Here is an 18,947-nt window from a genome sequence, read left to right on the forward strand (position 1 = left end):
GTTGGTCACACATCTGTTCATAGTTTTTTAAGCCCTCTCTACAAAACAAGTTATTTTATTGACCAGAAAGTTGGTGCCTGGGTGCCCATTGGAAAGTCTTAATGAAACTTTTGTCTTAGAAACAAATTAGTAGAATGGCCAGTGTAAAAAATGTTCTGGCATTTAATTTTCTAATCTATTTTAAATTACTTCCCAGGGACACCATGACCTTCACAGATACATGGCTTTGTGCAAATATCCAATTATATGGTGGAATCTCATGAGTTGGACAGTTGCCTCTTAAAAGTTAGCCAACTTTCTAAATGGACTTTTTTCCTCTTCTGGAAAAGTTAAACCTAGTCTAACTAGATGTTAAAGGACCCAACCATGCAATTAATTAAAAAAAAAGTAATAAAAATATTTGGAAGTTACCATATTTAAAAAAAATTACTTTTTGATCTTGGCAGTGTCCCCCAAATTTGTATCATGATGTAAGCTCTGTGAAGCAATATGTAAGGATTCCAGGTAAAAACATCTTTCAATATTTGACATAAGTCCATTATATCCAACACCAATCTCCTCAGAAGTGAATACTTATGACAAAAAGTGGCACTCATTCCTAATCAGATAAAATCTCTCAGGGCTGTGCATCTCTGGTGCTGCCTTCTTCCAAGCCACAAACACTGTGAAGCAAGAAAAGGATGGAGAATTATTGTCACAACTCAGTGCCTAGAGCCCCCTTTAGAGTTAGGGTTACATTAAATGATAGGTTGAAATTAGTCACATATATATACAAATGCATGGAGGCTCTTCGGGTTTTTTTAGTTGAGGGACTTTGCTCCACATCAAGTTTACAAATAACTAAATAATTGTAGATGACACAAATCTGGGAGGAGTGGCTGATATGACACAGAGTTGTGCTACAGTTGAAAGGGACCTTGACAGGCTGGAGAATTGGGCTGACAGAAACCTCTGGTGTCAACAAGGAGAAGTTCAAAATCCTGCACCAATAACAACCCCTTACACCAATATATGCTGGGCACCACCCAGATGGAAAGCAGCTTAGCAGAGGAGGACCTGGCAGCTGCAGCTGACATGAATTTGAAGAAGAGCCAGTAATGTGCCCTTGCAGCAAAGACTGTGGGGAAATAACAGAAAATTGGCAAGGAGTATTGTAAACACACACTCAAGTGACTTACAGCTGGGGTGTCAAAAAACACATATATCATATTAACTGCTGTTTAGCCTTGTGTGTTTGACAAGCAGAACATCTGTGTTTAGATAATATAGGCCTGTGATAGGCTTAGAGACACCCTATCAAAGATTCTGGAGATTTATTCTCTGCTGCAAGAAAGATCAAGCACAGTGGTAAACTGTGCCTGTGCAAACCCCTGATACACAGGCAAAACCAGCAGGATCAGTGACTCTCTAGCATGGACCAAGCTCTACAGTCCCTACAGCTCTGTTTGTATGCCTGAGTCCTGTTTTGAGGATCCCCAGCCGGTGGAATAACAAAAATAAATGTAGTCTCTGCATTTTGTTGATAGTTTTATGTTTGATCCTGCATCCTGCCTGTGCTGACTCACACAAAGGTAAAAGGTATCCTGGGCTCCTCAGACAGAGCACTGCCAGTAGGTCAAGGGTTTTTCTGCTCTTGGCTCTTTTGAGGCCACTCCTAGAGTGTTGTACCCAGTTCCAGGCTCCTCACTAAAGGAGAGACATGGACATGCCAAACAGAGTCCAAGGAAGGGCCCCAAGGATGTTTAAGGGACTGGAGCATCTTTGCTATAGGAAAAGACTGAGACAGCTGGGACAGTTAAGTCTGGGGAAGATGATGCTCATAGGGAATCTTACAGTGTATATGAATACCTGAATAGACAATAGAAAACAGAGCCAGCAGTGCCCAGTGGCAGGACAGAGTCAATGGGCACAAATTGAAACACAGGAGGTTCCCTCTGAACGTCATTTACTGTGAGAGGGTGTCAGAGCACTGGCACGTGCTGCCCAGAGAATGTGTGGATCTCACTCCTTGCCTATATTCCAAAGCAGTCTGGACACAGGCGAGGGCACCTGGTTCCAGGCAGCACTACAGAGACATGGAGAGTGGAACAGATGACTTCTAAAGGTCCCTTTACGCCTCACCCTTTCTGTGATTTTTCAGTTCTCTGAAAAAGCCACTCACCTCTTTATTGTGTGAGGCTACAGAGTGTGCTGACGAGAAATCCATGAGCAGATTTCATCAGAATCTCTTTTCATCAGGTGAAACTCTTTTCATCAAGATTAGTCGGCTTTGGTCAAACATTTCTGTTCTTTTTTTATCTCCAAAAGATGTTTGTCTCTGTCTCAGTGCAATTCTATTAAAACAGGGTTGTCCATGGCCCTTGACAAGCTCTTAGCTCTGAACTTTGAAGGCTGTGGGACACTGAGGTCTAAGTTGAGGTATAACACATGGAGGTAGTGTTACTGAGACATTAGCTCATATAGTCTGTGCTTAGGGTGAAGGACCTAGAGCTGAATTATCTTCACAGCAGGAGGAGGGTGTGAAGATACTATCCCTCTAGTTTATTTTTACTGGTCCCTAATAGACTCAAGGAATTTAGTTTATCTGATAGCCTGTAGCTTCTCATAATCCCAGTGCTCTCATACTGTATAACTGTACTGTGTGAGAGCTGTTCATTAAAGTTTTATCTTCTGCTGAATCTATCAATATTTGTGTCCATGTATTCTTTTCATTAATTGATGAGTCAATGGATAAAATCTATTTGGTATATACGTAAGTTAATGTCTATCCTCACCTTTCTAAAAATTCTCCTCTCTGAATGATGCCAGTGCTATTTTCAATGCTCAGGGTTTCTCCCTGTATTCCTGGTGCAGACTTATACCCCACTCCTGTATCTCTAAAAGCTTCTATCTCACTCTCCCTAGATCTCACAGTTACCTGTTTCTTCTCTCTTCATGGCAATGCTGTTTTGTTTTACTCTCTGCTTTGTCTCTGTGGAGCAGAATTTCAGGGTTATTTCAGGTTTCTTTGTTATGTTTTTCTTATCTTCCAGGCTTTTCTCACATGCCATTAACTCACTGTCTATATAGTTTTTCTAAAACTCATATTTTACCCTACAACTTACTTGATAAAATAACTCCAATGGTATACAGCCATCCATCCAGTGATGGATTAGATAGTGCTTTACCATCTAAGTCAATGAAACTTCATCCTTCTTAGTCATCTCTTCCCCTTGATTAGACTTGACTCTTCCATGCCAGAAGAAATGCATTACATTTTACTCAGAATGTTACAGCCAGAGTTTTTGACTCCATTTTATATCACTCTGAAGCTGTCAGACAGGAAAGACACTTCATCCAACACCTGCTTTGAATTTAAGCTCTTTGCTTTTCTGCATTGTTCAGTAACTTGCCTCAGCTGAATCATCCATTTCCTCCCAAACTCTGATCCCTTTTCCAAAACCGTTGGGGTCTGTATATATCTGTGTTTGAAATAATGTCTCACTTTCTGTGGATCAAGGATAATTATGCCTTTCGAATTCTTTTCCAAAACCTACTTATTTAGCCCATCCTTTTTTCAGTGTCACTTTTGAGTAATCTGCCTACTAATATATCTCCACTTTTTAACCTCCTGTATCTAGAACCCAGATTTCAGACTATATAATCATCTTTAAACCATTTCTTTAAGCATGTGTAGCCACACAATCTACTTATGATTAGCTTAAAACCTGAGCTCCTCTGGATATGTTAGCCTCGTTCTGAGTTAAACTTTCCTTTCCCTCACACTAGTTTTTATTCCCCTGCTGCCAGTGGCAGCGAACATCCTGCCTGTCAGCTTTAAACATTTTATGTGTACATTCAGGCTTTCAGTAAGGCAGTGAATCTGCCTGGGAGTATATCTGAGCCCCATGGAAGAGCCTATCCATTAGAATTCTCTAGTATACTACCCTCTGTAGCTCAATTCTACATCACAATTTAGGGTTCGTTTTTGTTATTCCTGCATAAGAAAATCATGGCACTTGCAAAATGTAATAATAACCATGTAAAAAATCTGATTTGTTTTGGGGCTTTTCCTTTTGTTTTTTTTTAGAAGTGTTTCCTTTGTGACTTTATAAAGATAACTGATTGTAATTCTTGAGGTATTGTGTGCAGCCTTCCAAAAAGAAAAAAATGAAAAACACATTGGGCAAGCATTAAGAACTGCAAGTAAGGCATTTCAGTAAGTGGTAGAATGCTATATCACAAAACTGAGGAATAAAGTGCCTGCTTCTGAGTGTCTCTGTCAAATCAGGGATTGCAACAAAATTCACAAGGGTTTTAATAATCCAATCATGATATTTTTGTGTTATCTCATATAATAAATGGGGCAGTGGATCAGCTCCACCTCCTGGAATACAGACTCTACGGTGACAGGTAAATCTTCATGCCTCATTTGGAAATATTAAAGTAATAAAATAATTCAGTTGCCATGTTTCAGAGCCACCCGTGCCTCTCTAAATAAGCAACTTCTTTTGAGCTGCTGGGACACAGCATTCAAGCAGACCAGAATATAATACAAAGATGACCTTGTTGCTCCCCCCCCCCGTTCAGCTGAACATACAAACAAATTAACTGTACTGGTTAGGGGTAAGTATCCCTAGGTATCCTTAAGGGTAAAGTAACACCACAGGGCCTTTTAATGTATCTGTTTATGGAGGAAATATGTAAGGAAAGTAAGTGATAATATCTAAAAGCAGGACAAAGCACCAATCCCTAGTATTCTCAGAAAGTGATGAAGAATTAGAATGGATCAAATATAAAATTGTTTACCAGAGTGAGTGTACTTGAGTTAGAGAAATTATTCTACAAATAGCAAAAAGTCTTTTTCTCTGAAAAAAGGAAAACAACAACAAAAAAATCTTGCTTTATGTAATTTTCTTCCTCTTGGGAATAACCATATTGAAATCCAAATTGAAATTTGTTTTAAAATTTTAATGAACATAAATTTAAATATTTTAATTTCAATTTTTGGTTTCAAGGACTAGCCTTATTAAGAACAGTCTCTTTCTGGATGGTCATTTGAGATTTACTATTTTTTAAAAAAAAGTTAAAATTCTTCTGGGTGTTGCAAATTCTGCAAGAGAAAGCCTCTCAGTGTCATGTGAAAATCAATTCTTGACCTTTTACACAGATTTCAGACCTTTGTAGATCCTACAGAGAACAGCAACTTTCATTGCATTTTTTGGCTCACCATCTCTTCACTGTGTATTGCTTTAAAAAGTCAAAGGAATTATAATTTCACATTAGCATGTAAAACTGCACATGTGTGTCTGATAGCAGCACATACATGTACATAGAGATCTGTGGTTTTACAAGTTCCTTCTCTAGAGACTGAGAAAGCAACACATCTCATTTAGAAAGGAAAAGATTTATAATTTATGCATATTTATTAATTATTGTTTAACTGTTTCATGCCAGCTTTATGAAACAAATTGCATTTATGCCATCCTGATAGCTTCTTAATTATGGATGAAAAATGAAGGCATAAAATCCTCAAGCAAAGCTGTGCCTTCAGAATTGAATTATGAATTGAAACCTTTTATTCAATATCAAAGATTTTTAGTAATGGTGAATATTCTGCTCAAATGGTCTTAAAGAAAATCAGAGGTCTCACTGCAGGATTGAATGACATTACTTGAGAAAAAAAAAAAAAAAAAAAGTGAGATTTATTTTTTTTTTTTTCTGTGCAAATTTCACTGGCGCGGCGTTCCACAATGCAGTCTCTGGATACAGAGATGGAAAGTGGAAGCAGCTCTAGGAAGATGTGAGGGATCCTGCATGCACACAAGGATGACCCTGGGCGCTCTCCAGCCAATCCTTACGGTGTAAGGATGGCAGGCAGCACCTCCAGCCCGGCTCCGGCCGGGGCGCAGCGGCGAGCTGCGGGCTGGGCTGGACCGGGCGAGCCTGCGCTGCCGCCTGCTGTCACCAGCGCTGCCACCTGTGTCACCAGCGCTGCTACCTGTGTCACCAGCGCTGCCACCTGCTGTCACCAGCGCTGCCACAGCCTCCTCCGTGACGGGATCCTCCCCTTGGGGCGTCCTTCCCTTGCCTGCCTTTACCTGGCGAGGACCTCCCAAAAGATCTGATGAACAAAAGACCCCCGCTGGCACGATGTTGCTCTTCCAGATGTTCTCACGTGCAAAGCAGCGGTGAAATGGCTTCGTGGGCTACCAGCACTAGCAGTGGAGGTCATCTCTGAGAGGTGGCTGTACTGTGCCCTCCTCCCTCTGTACCTCGGTTTTAGTCATGACTGTTCCTCTGGCCTTACCCATGTAATTCCCTCTGTATTCATTCCTAACCCAGCACAGGAATGATCTCATACAGTATGACCTTGGGGAGTTCAGATAGGTGGCTCAGGGCAAAGATGGGGGACCTGTGTAACACCACAGTCTAGCCAGCAAATATGTCACATATATTCATTCTATGACTGAAAAAACACATTTATTTATTCATTTCCAAGTTTTGTTGCTATGTTGTTGTTTTTTTTTTTTTTTTTTGGTGTGTTTTTTAACTCAAGGGAAATGTAATATGCTGATAGTGACTGAGAGCACTCTAACCCAGACTAAATGCATTGTCAATCGTCAGGATAGGTAATGCCACTAATAGAAGTGTCAGTATTTAAACCATCCAGTGATCCTCTTACTGGTTTTTAAAAGAGTGTAGTGGTTTGAAAATTAGTAATTGTACTGTGAGAAGGGAGGGGGCAGGGGAGAAGGGGACAAAAAAAAAAAAAAGAAATAAAAATGAAACCCAAATCGTATGTGTAACACAGTCTTTTCTAAAACAGGGCAACATTTCATTTCCACAACAGCCTGCTGGATCCACAGACAACCAGCAACCACTGTGCAGGCACAGGGAGTTGCAGGGGTACAGGGAAGCTTAGTGTTTAGAGATTCATTCAACCTCCTTCCTGAGGTTTATTTTCAATGTCCTTAGATATTAAGAAAAATGAAATCTTTGATGTAACTTAAAAAAATATCTACGCTGGGGTTTTCAGCTTCAGAGTAATCAGGTTTTTGTAATTCAGCCCACCCTAAATAAAGACAGACATGAATGCATATTGTTACTGATTCCTTTTTTTTCTTCATGCAGCCTGTAAGTTGGTTTTATTCTCAACATAGTGAATATAAAATATATGTACAACCAGCCTCCATTTACTGCAGTTACTTTCAAATCTATGGATTCTTTGCAATTACTAATTGCATTACAAATATTTTATACATTTACCTCCTGGTTCTCTGGAGTATAATGGACTCATATTTTATACTGTTAAGTGTGTTTATTCAGTTTGGCAAAACAAATATACATTGGATTTTGTGCTTGGTAGATTTTTTGTTATTAGGACAGAAAATTTTCTATATGACATGACAAATCATTTATGGAACTCCTAATATGTCCTATTTTGTATCAGTGTAGATGTTCAACATTTTCAAAAGTGAAGGTATTTAAGTACAGGGTTTAACCATTGCATGCATCATGTTTTTTACTACTTCACCTAGGCTGGCTTTAAAGTCTTTGTTTGTATATAACTTCTATGCATTAAATTCAATTGAAAAATCATTAATTGCTGTGGAAAAAAATCAAAATATGAGTAAGAATATAATACATAAATAATAAGTTTATAGTCTGCTGTTTTGTTAATAATAATGTTAATAAGAGTTTGGGCAGTGAGATCTTTAATTTAGACCCAAATCTTGTTCAAACACATACAGTCCTACATTGGTTAGTGCTACAATTTGGTGGACAAGAACAGTGTTCATCTTGCTTTCCAGAGTAAAAGAACTAAAATTAATATGCAACATTAGAATATTAATAGACAGCCCTCTTTCTAGATCTTGACCAGAAATATTGAGCGGCTTCATGATCTCTGTACCACCCTTATTTGATTTATCTAATCAGGTTGGTCAGGATTTCCCAATACTCTGCTAAGATGTGTCTGGCCTAAGGTGGAGACCTCTCTTCTGAAGATGGAAATAATACCTCCACTTAACCTTGGGCCTTTGTACTTTGATGGAAAACTCTAAGAGATATCATACAGTCTTACTAGTACTTTTTCACTTCAGGGAAGGTACCTTATTTGGTAGCTCTGGCATACAGAGTTCTTCTACTGGTACCAGCACTGAGTCATGCAATAATTTCTTCCTTGCCCGTTGACCTGGCCAGTCACTGGGAGGAGACACAAGTACATGGGAGAGCAAGGCACAGCATCATGTCTAGCCACCAAGCTGGGATCTGACAGTTCAGCATAGCAAGCTAAACTGTTGCTGCACTCCTGCTACAGTGACATCCATCATGAGCCCACTTTAAAATGGGTACAACAGTGGGTACATGTTTTTCTTTACTGACACCAAAAAATAAAAAAAAAAAGGAAGCTTAGGTTATGGTTAAGATTGTATATTAAACCTGAATATGACAGTGATTAAATGAAATTATTTCTGCCTGAAAGTGCATCCTATGTATGTTTCAAGGGATCTGATACATCTGAAGGTAAGTTTAGCCGTTGTCATGCTGATCAGGTGGACCATGCTTGTAATGCTGTGGTTTCATTCATAGGTGACACCACCGTATGCAGTTCTTCACGAGACACAACTGGAAATATTTTGATAAAATGAGATGCTTGCGGAAACGAGCAGCAGTGTCGTTCTTAGGAATCCTTGTTGTTTGCTTGCTGTTCATGAACTTGTACATTGAGGATAGTTATGTTTTGGTAAGTTGCAAAGAAGTGATCCTAGAACAACAAAACAGTAAAACACCCCTAGTAAACCGGTAAATAGTTGAGGATAAACTACATCTGAATTATTTGTGTGAGCTGGGAGCTTGTTTTTTAGTGTACACTGCAAATCTCGCCTCTGAATACTGCATTAAATGCTTTTATAGAAATAAAATGATAAAAGAAAATTTATACCCATTTTATCTACTTTAAGCTCCTTGCATAAATAATTTCCTTTTAGTGAGCTTATTTTGTGTTTCCTACTTTTTAAACTCAGATTTTAGTCTGATGGGTTCACTACTACAGCATTAAAAATTAGACAAATGAAACCTAATGTCAGTTTATGATTTTGAAAAAAAGTGTGGAAATATTTATGTCGGGAGTACAGTTTATGTGTAACCTGGGGGTGTTTCAGTGCTGAATGCCAAGTGAGCCCTGGAGACTCAATTAATGGATTGAATTTCCAGTTCTTTGGAGATTGGGCTGGGCCCAGTAAAAAACCATAGTGGAAATAGTAAAGTGACTAAACAGAATTTGGTGTATTGTGATATGACCTGATAGTGCTGTCTTTATCTTGAATTGAATGGGGACAGTATGGATTTTCCAATATTTTGAGAGGTGAATTCTGATCTTATTTACATCTGAAAAAAAACATATTAGTATGTCAAAAAGTGTAATACACAAGCAGTAAAATCCTTATGCTATTTATCAGAACCATATATACAGTCTTAATTTTTTTAATTTAAAATATTATAATTATAAAATTATAACAGTACTGTAAATATTTATAATACTAATATTATGCTAGTACTTTTTTAGGCCATTGAAAAGATAGCCCATTCTTTAGCATGTGGCATATTTCAGGCATATTTCCATTACAGGCATATTTCTTTATGTACCACAAAGTTTTTCACTTTTTTATTTATTTAATATTTCTTGGTTATGATTAAATTTGACCTGGCTTATCACTTTTTTTTTTCCTAGTGACATTTTCCCTAATGTTTCTTCTCTGTTCACTAATTGCTTCAAAGTCCCCCAGATGTTTTTGAAAGTGCTTTTATTATCACTGCTAATGGTGTTCCTCTTGGCTTGTTTTTGAAATCTTTTCCTGTCCTATTTGCCAGCTCCCCAGATGGCTCCATGTCTTATTCTTAATTTCTCTTTCTACTCCCACCACCACCCCCCCCGCCTTTTATAAATTCATTCTCTTTCATTGCTTCTCTCATCACAGTTCTGGCATGTTTGCATTCATGCAGCTCTCAGCCAAGTCTCTTGCCAAGTCTCCTGAGAGTTCTTCCAGGTCTCTTGATACCTTTATGGTCCATCAAGTGTTTTTCAAGTGTATTAGGATGTTGACTTTTCAACTCATTTATTTAGTTTTATTCTGAAACTTCCTGACCCTGTCTGACAGCTCCAAACACACCCTGTCTGGTGTGTTTTCTCTGCTGAGGTAAAAGATGAGCAATTTCACTGTTTGTGGTGAAGAGAAAAGCTTGGGAAAAGCTTTTGAGCACAGCAGACTAAGCAGTTTTCCTCAGGGAATGAAAATCTGAAAGTCCTCAGATCCCTAAAGGCTCTCTGAATTGCAGCCAATCTCCTGCTGGATGAAGGTAACTGGTAGAGGGAAGACAGCTGGCCCAAAGTTCCTCCTCCCAGTCTCAGGCAGCAGGCTGTGCAAGGGGCTGTGGTGCTGGTGTCTCTGGCACCAGATGGAACACAAGTGGTCTTTTTAAAAAGTTAGAGCATTAAAATGATGTTCATTTTGGTAAACCTTAAGGGAGAACAGAAACTTTCTGGTCTTGCTCAAAGCGTCTCTCATCTCCAGAGAATCCCTTCACTGTTTTCTGCAGGGCATTTGCTGCAGAACTGGAAAGTAAGGGCAAAATAACTGAAGTATGTTGGGTGGAGGGCATGCAGCTGTGCAGTGCTGATACATGTGCATTAGAAAGGCAGGTTAAGGTGCTTCATCTACAGTGCATGAACTGCATTTGATCAAGCATTTTGAAGACATACTAAGCTAAAATATACCAGATATCACAATATGCACAAGGGGGTCTTCTACCTATTCAGAGTTGTAAGTGGATTGTAAGTGAAGCATGTGTTCTGTGCTCTTCTACGGGTACTAATCACTATTTTGTGCACTATGCAAAGAGCTACACTATTGTAATTGACACAGCATTCTTAGCAGAGCAGGGTATCTTCATAAAGGGTGGAGAACTGTGGCACTTCACCCTATGGCACCCACACAAAACTCCCAGCAAACACTGGAATGCAAGTTGGAGGTTAGTTAGATGAAAGCTGAAAACATTCTGGGAAAAAGCTACAGAAGAATACCAGGGTGAGTTAATCAAGTTCCTCAGTTTCACTGACCTCTACATCTTCAGAGATAGAAGAAACAGAGTTTAATCTTTTGAAAAAAAATCCAGATTTCAGTTTTGCCCATCATTCAACAAAAGAATGAAAGAGCAGCTATTAAAAAGAAATGTTTGCCACAAAAGCCATTTATTGGAGAGGGGAGAAAAAGGAAAATTTTTGTGGTCAGTTTAGATATTTTACTTGTTAAAATCAAAACATTTTTTCCTGACATTGTCTATTTCTAAATATTTTATGTAGCAAAACCTCAGCAGAATGTTTCCATTCCAAGATCTTATGAAACAAGGAATTTTGGTTTTCCATTCTGGAACCCATGATACAATGTTTTGTTCACTTCTCAGATGTTAAAGAAAAAAGAAAGTTTTTGGACCAGCCTTTTTTCTTTTCCACCTGACATTTTTCATGGAAAATCTCCTGAAGTTTTGGTGTATTTTTTTTCTAGATCATTAAGTTACATTTTAATCTTGAACCTTATCATCAAACTTCCTCTCATAATTTATGAGCAAATGCAAAGTGGCACATAAGCACTTGAGAAAAATTACTCAAGAGACACTGAAGATCAAGAGAGCATAACAGTGCAGGTAGATGCCCCTGGATGTCTGCCAAAGATCTTAACTAAGCTCAGAAGTGGATTTTTTACTACTTCTATGCAAGAAAAACAATGAACTATAAATGAATGTAAGATCAGTTTTCAGAAAGATTTATTTATGCTATAAAATATAGCTTTGACACCTTTTTTAATATTTATGCCATTAAATATGAGCACTGTTTACTGTTTCTGCAGTTAGCAGCAGTACTATTGCTGCACAATGCTCCCATGTAATGACATATCCCAAAGTTTTAGTGCATTAATATATTGCATACATCAGAAGAAACAAACTCATTCATACACGTGTCTGCCATCAGACTAAAATCAAACCAGGTAAATTAAATAAGCACTCCTACTTTTAAATTTGGTCTTCATGAGCTGTTAGATATTTTCCCTTTTCTTAAGGACTGAGGTGCTGATTTTCCCTGAGGCCCAAGTGACATTATGGGTAGGGCACCACTGATGAAGCCACTCTTTTCCTGCTGTGCCTTTACTATGACTAGGGAAGCCTCTTGGAAGGACTGAAGGAGGAAGAAAGAGGAGGTGTGGTGATAAATGTACCTTTTGACTATTCCATCAAAAAGTGTTCTCCAAATTCAGAGAAACTTTTACTGTCTTCATGATCACATGCATTTCTTCTTATCCCAAACCTGAGTCAAAGATTCTCAGAAAAATGTCAAAATGAGCCATGTGCCAGGATCTAGATTTGTCTTTCCTTTGCAGCAGTTTTGGTAGATTTTTTAATCACTAGAAACATTTTTTTTTTAATCTTCTGTGTTTCTACATCTGTGAAAATTATCTGTTGCTGAGTGATATTTTCTTATCCCTCTTTTGAATACTACAGATTTTTTGGCCAATAATTTAAGATTTGCTACCTTTCCAGAGTTTTATGCAAAGTGGTTTTTTTTCTTTCCCTTTTCCTGTCATCTGAAGGTTTATAGTAGATTTTCTGTAGCTAAAAATGTATGATATTCAGTAATGCTTGTTGGTTTGGGGGGTTTTTGTTTGCTTGCTTGTTTTTGTTTTAAATGAGGTGACATCTACATGCTTTCATGAAAAATGTTATTCCTGGAAACCTGCCTGTCCATGTTTACTCTCTAACTGGCATTCACAAATGTGTTTCTCTCTCTCTCTCTCTCTCTCTCTCTCCCTTTTCCTGTTATTAGGAAGGGGACAAGCAATTAATCAGAGAAACAGCCACGCACCAGCTCAACCCAGAGCGTTATGTTCACAGTTTTAAAGATTTGTCTAATTTCTCAGGATCTATAAACATTTCCTATCGCTACCTAGCTGGCACACCTTTGCCAAGGAAAAGTAAGTAACTGCAGTTTGAATATTGCAAAATGAGGTAATTTAAAAAGGCATGAAATCCATACAGTCCCGTGGTATTTACCTATAAATACCCTGTGGTATTTCTGTGCAAGAGGGGCTGAGTTAAGCAGTGACAGTGTCAAGAGAGTTAGTGGCCATTCTTGAGTGGCCTCTAGTCCAGACCTGGCAGTGATTGCCTCACAGCCTGTTTACCTTCTGACCAAGTGCCTGACTTATAGATGTCCTGCAGGCAGCCCCTGGATGGTCTGTGGGAGCATAATTCCATGGATCTCCTCCCAGGCAAGAGGAAGATGATTTAGAAAGCAGAAGCAAGGCACATGCTGGTGGTGTTCTGCAGTCACCCTCTGAGATCATACTGTCAATCTCTGTATAAGTGGTAAATCCAATCTTGAATATGCTTGGCATCACATAGAGGCACCCCTCAGATCCACTATCCTGCCAGCCCAGCAGCTGCAAAAGGACCTCCTTGCTCTCTTAGCTGTGCTAAAAAGGGAGCTGAATTGTGTTCTTATCAGGACAGTAAAGGAGGATTCTTCTCACAGCCATAGGCAGATTATGTTATTTAGTTATTGTTACTTCACACATGGTTCAAGATTTTCCTCTAAAAGTGAAATACGGCCATACCTAGACTTTGGGCAGGTGTCCTTTGGGGTCCAAATCAACAAATTCACATACATAAGCAAAGCTCTGAAGTCCAAGCCCAGGAGGTAAAATAAAACAATACGTGAGTTGCAGAAAGCTATAAAGTCTGTTCAAATTAGATTTGAAAAATATGGGGCTCTGTATGCAGTGTAAATGACTTCAGGGGGTTGTGCTTCAGTGTACCACTTCATTTTGAGCAAACTTCAGCCTCAAGGGAAACCCTGAACCGCTATCAGAGCAGTCTTTTACAAATGGCTATATTTTAAGAAAATTGGGGTGGGTTCAACTTAAGTACACCCTGTCAATTACAAAGTCTTAATATTTTTAAATCAGAAGTTACTAAAAAAAAAGATATATTAGCAAATATCTGAAAAAAAAAATCCTGATTTAGAATGCTGGTGAAAATGCAATGGCAATGACTACAAAACAGCAGAAATGAAATTGCTTGTTTTATACAATATATCTCTGTCTAGAAAGAATGTAACGTTATTAAAAATTATTTGTATAAGCAAGGAGAGAAGTTCTCTTCTGCTTCAAAATGATGTCTAAATTGCTGGGTGTTCCCTGTAAAATGCTTGATGAGTCCTGAAAGAGGGTTAGAAGGAAAACTACTAGCAAGGAAAAACTAGACAAATTCACCTAAAAATGAACATACTGAGAAATCACCATCCATGCAAAATTCATAAAACTGTAAAGTTATGCATAGATGTAGCTAGACTTTTAGAGGGCTTAAAATGATAGAAGTGCTGCATTTGGTAGTTCCTTGCTTTCAAAATATGGTGTGAATAATCCCCTCATAATCCCCTTTCTTTTGGCAGATTTACAGCCTTATCGTTGTATATGTGGTTTTGTCTACAAGACATAAAAGTACACACTGCTTTGGCATTTGTCCCCAGCATGCTACTCCTGGCAGTGAGCAAGTGAATGTTTAACACAATAGTCTCCATATGTCCATTTGCTTGCAATATCATACCTCTTAATGAAAAAGCAATAAAGGTCCTTTGTCGCATGCAGCTCAATAAACTCACACACCAAATTTCTCAGTCTTCACCATTCACGAGGTTTATTTAATATAAACGCAGCTCTGGAGGATATCTTTGTGATAAATTTTTTTCCAATATCAGATACTCAGGTTTTGTTTGAATTGTCTCTTGTACAGGGTATCTTACAATTGGACTATCCTCTGTAAAACGGAAAAAGGGAAACTACCTGCTTGAGACCATCAAGTCCATATTTGAGCAGTCAAGCTATGAGGAACTCAAAGAAATTGCAGTGGTAGTACAGCTGGCAGATTTTGACTCCGCCTGGTGCGAAGGGATGGTCCAGGATATTTCACAGAAATTTGCACATCACATAATTGCGGGCAGATTAATAGTTATTCACGTCCCTGAGGATTACTATCCTGTACTGGATGGCCTTAAGAGAAATTACAATGACCCCGAGGACCGTGTGAAGTTCCGATCAAAACAAAACGTAGATTATGCTTTCCTTCTGAACTTTTGTGCTAATCTTTCCGACTATTATGTGATGCTGGAAGATGATGTTCGCTGCTCAAAGAATTTCTTGACTGCTGTTAAGAAAGTAATTACCTCACGAGAAGGATCCTACTGGGTGACGTTGGAATTCTCCAAGCTGGGGTACATTGGAAAGCTTTACCATTCCCACGACCTACCACGCTTGGCCCATTTTCTATTGATGTTTTACCAAGAAATGCCTTGCGATTGGTTGCTCATCCACTTTCGTGGGCTCTTAGCTCAAAAGGAAGTGATACGTTTTAAGCCATCTCTCTTCCAGCACATGGGATACTACTCATCTTACAAAGGAGCTGAAAATAAGTTAAAGGATGATGATTTTGAAGAGGAATCCTTTGATATCCCTGACAACCCACCTGCAAACTTGCACACCAATATGAATGTATTTGAAAACTATGAGGCAAGCAAGGCTTACAGCAGCATTGATGAGTACTTCTGGGGCAAAGCTCCTTCTACTGGAGACTTCTATGGGATTGTATTTGAGAAGCCCATTAAAATCAGTAAAATTAAAGTTGTCACTGGAACTGAAGATCGTCAAAATGACATTTTACATCACGGGGCTCTGGAAGTAGGTGAAAAGATTGTGGGCAGTAAAAAAGGACGACAATGTACGACTTACTTGAGACTAGGGGAGTTCAAAAATGGGAATTTTGAAATAACAGATGTAGAGCACAAAGTTCTGTTTGATATTAACTGCATGAGAATACTTGTTACTAAAAGTCAAAAAGAATGGCTGATCATTAGGAGCATTAGCGTCTGGACGTCTCAAACACCAAATCAATAGACCGAGGCCACCTGAGAAGGTACAGAGTGCATACAATCAACTGGGTCACAACTGGTGCCACTCCCCAGAAAAACAGACACTTCAGCCCTTCACTAGAGACACAGAATATCTGGGGAAATCACAAAACAAGTAAAGCAATTTATTTTTTACCAGTTTGGTCAGGCAATATACAAACATTTTTTTGTTGAAAATTTTGAATTTTATAGAAAACAAAAGGTTCTCAAACCTCTCTTGAGATCTTTAAACCCTTTTTTTATTATTATTTCTCTGTAAGAGAGATCTTGTGGACTATACAGAACAATAACAAAAAAAAACCTTCTTAAAACTGCCAAAAGGTTTAAATCTATGACCATTATGTTGTGAAAAGAAATTGGATTGCACCTTATGCACATAAAAATTTAAAATCTTATGGTAGTATGCGTTTGTACTGTAGTTGGTAATGTGTTTCTTTTCCAGGCAGTTGTGACAAGGAGATCTGTCCTGAAACTGGCAGTTTACTTCTGAGCACTGTAAGAAAATAATGTGGCTAGTCATTGCAACTTCTTGTCAAAAGGGAATGTATAAAATTATAAATCTGACATGACAATTATGTAAGAAATAGATAATTGCATCTGGTTTTCTGTCTCAACAAATATACTTTGTTCTTTTTCCTGGCTCCTTTCACTGAAATGAGCACTACTTGGATTCTATATTACCTAAGGGACCAATTTATTCTCCTTACTTGTTCAAATTGCCTCACACCAAGCAAGCCTTCTGCTTGACTGCCAATGTCAGTATCAAACCCAGGTACCTCAAGAGCAGCACTGCTCTCTTAGAGAGGCATCTCAACAGATCTCAGCTTCAACACGTTTTCTTTCCTTCATGAAATGGAGAACTCCCTCTGAGAAATCTGCAGATAGCTGAATACTACAGCATGGTTTCCAAGGATTGTCACACCTTCCATATCTACCTGTCCAGCTCATGCATGATACAAATGCAAAATGTGCTGGGTTAATCAGTTGGGGGTGAATATAATCTCCAGTCTGTCCTGGATGATCTGCAGTCAATAGAAGAGACACAAAATTAAGAATCCTAATACAATGAGAAATTAATATGTTTCTTAATTAGGAGGGGTTTAGGTGTTCTGGTTTTATTTTTAAATTTTCTAATTCTGATTGTATTAGTATTGTAGATATCTTCCCACTGCCTCTGGTTATTTCCTATCAACATATTTTGCCTGGCTTTAGACAATAAGCAGAAAAGTTCCTCCAGTTCATATGACATCTGTGTTAGCTCTGGGCTTCTAGTGCATCACACAAGGAATCTGTATAGCATATGATTTACACTGTATGCATAGATTAATAGAATTTTTGGGGTTTTTCCTCTAAGTAATTCCCTAGATTGTCTCAGTAGACACACTAAGAAAGACATGAGTTGCAAGTGTGACAGAGATGATCATTTTATTGTCAATCTCATGAATACTATGCTTATCAACTGATTTCATTTAGGGGGTTTAGTTAAACCTGGATGGCAACAATTAAATTTCAAGAATGCTTGCACTGACAAAGACTGAGCTAGCTACTGGATGAGTACATGCAAACCTAACATGGCTATTTCAGAAGGATAAATTATTTTAAAAATTTACACAAAACATCAATGCAATTGATTTTCCTGGTTCATAAATCTGGATAAATTCGAGTCCAGCTTTTGGCAAATACAGAGGTAAGGTATTTTGTCAAATAAATCTTCTGATGTATACTTCTACCTAATTCAGAAAAAACATCTTTTTCTCAAAGAAAGTCTTTGCTTCTTTTTTCCTCAATATATACCTAAATCTCTGTTTTTTTACATACATATCTTCAATAAAATAAATTAAAAGTGTCATACGTGTTCAACTTGAAAAGGAAAATTAAAGCTCCCTTTTAAAAAAATAGCAAATACATGCTACTCTTAAATTATTATAAATACTTATGAAGGACTTGCTTTTTAATATTGATATTCCACATTTCAAAAATATTTAGCTGGTAATTAGTTACTAGTCAATCCCCTTTTTTTTTTTAATAAGCTCTCAGTCTTCTATTTTTTTCTTTTATAGAATCACAGAATGGTTTGGGTTTAAAAGGACCATAAGGATCATCTAGTTTCAACCCCCCTGCTATGGACAGAGATTTCTTCCAGTGGATCTGGTTGCACAGAACCACATCCATACTGAACACTTCCAGGGATGGGGCATTCACAACTCCTCTGGGCAACCTGTTCCAGAGCCTTGTTGTCACCACAGTAAAGAATTTCTTCCCAATATCTATTCTAAACCTACCTTCAGCTTCAAGACATTCCCCCTTGTCCTGCCACTTCATGCCCTGGTAAAAAGTCCTTTTCCAGCTCTCTTGTAGGCTCTCTTTAGGTGCTATAAGGTCTCCATGGAGCCTGCTGTTCTGCAGCTGAAAAACCCCAGCTCTGAGCCTTTACTCATAGCAGAAGTGCTCCAGCCCTCCAGTCATTTTTGCTGCTCTCCTCTGTAGCCACTTGATCATTAACTTTTAATTCATTAATTTTCCTTGATCCCTAACTATTAGGGCAAAACACACATTACTAGGTTAAGCAGGAACCTTTACTTTTATTCAGAAATGAAATATGTCTGAAGAAATTTCCTAAATTAGAATTGAAAATACACTCAATCCCAAGATTTCAAGTACTCTTGTAATCAAAACCATAGACAATGTGAATGGCTAGTACAAATTAAATGTTCTCAACATAAGCCTAAGCAATCTAAATGGCATTTTTTAATTACAAGTTGAACAAAACTGCTTTCCTTTTCAAAATAACACTAGTGATGGATCTCATCTCTGGCACAATGGCTTAGCAGCAAGATGTTTCCTCTGATTGTTACCAGTCTTAGGAGATCAAACCCACAAATGCTCTCAGAGAAAGCTTTCCTTGGCTGTCAATACTGGTAAGTGCTAAGAATGAGAGGCACACACCATT

General features: G+C 38.3%; 1 protein-coding gene across 1 annotated transcript in view; it reads left to right on the forward strand.

Annotated features, from left to right (window-relative positions):
• The window catches only part of MGAT4C (MGAT4 family member C), a 28,095-nt gene extending 10,291 nt beyond the window's left edge, over nucleotides 1–17,804 (forward strand). Inside the window, exons 2-4 of the mRNA XM_059846831.1 lie at nucleotides 8,575–8,728; nucleotides 12,860–13,007; nucleotides 14,827–17,804. Coding sequence (XP_059702814.1) covers nucleotides 8,588–8,728; nucleotides 12,860–13,007; nucleotides 14,827–15,983 — 1,446 coding nt within the window. The 5' untranslated portion in view covers nucleotides 8,575–8,587 and the 3' untranslated portion in view covers nucleotides 15,984–17,804. The remainder of the gene's footprint in view (nucleotides 1–8,574; nucleotides 8,729–12,859; nucleotides 13,008–14,826) is intronic.
• The last annotated feature ends 1,143 nt before the right edge of the window (nucleotides 17,805–18,947 follow it).

This window comes from Haemorhous mexicanus, chromosome 5 (assembly GCF_027477595.1).
Source record: "Haemorhous mexicanus isolate bHaeMex1 chromosome 5, bHaeMex1.pri, whole genome shotgun sequence".
NCBI lineage: Eukaryota > Metazoa > Chordata > Aves > Passeriformes > Fringillidae > Haemorhous > Haemorhous mexicanus.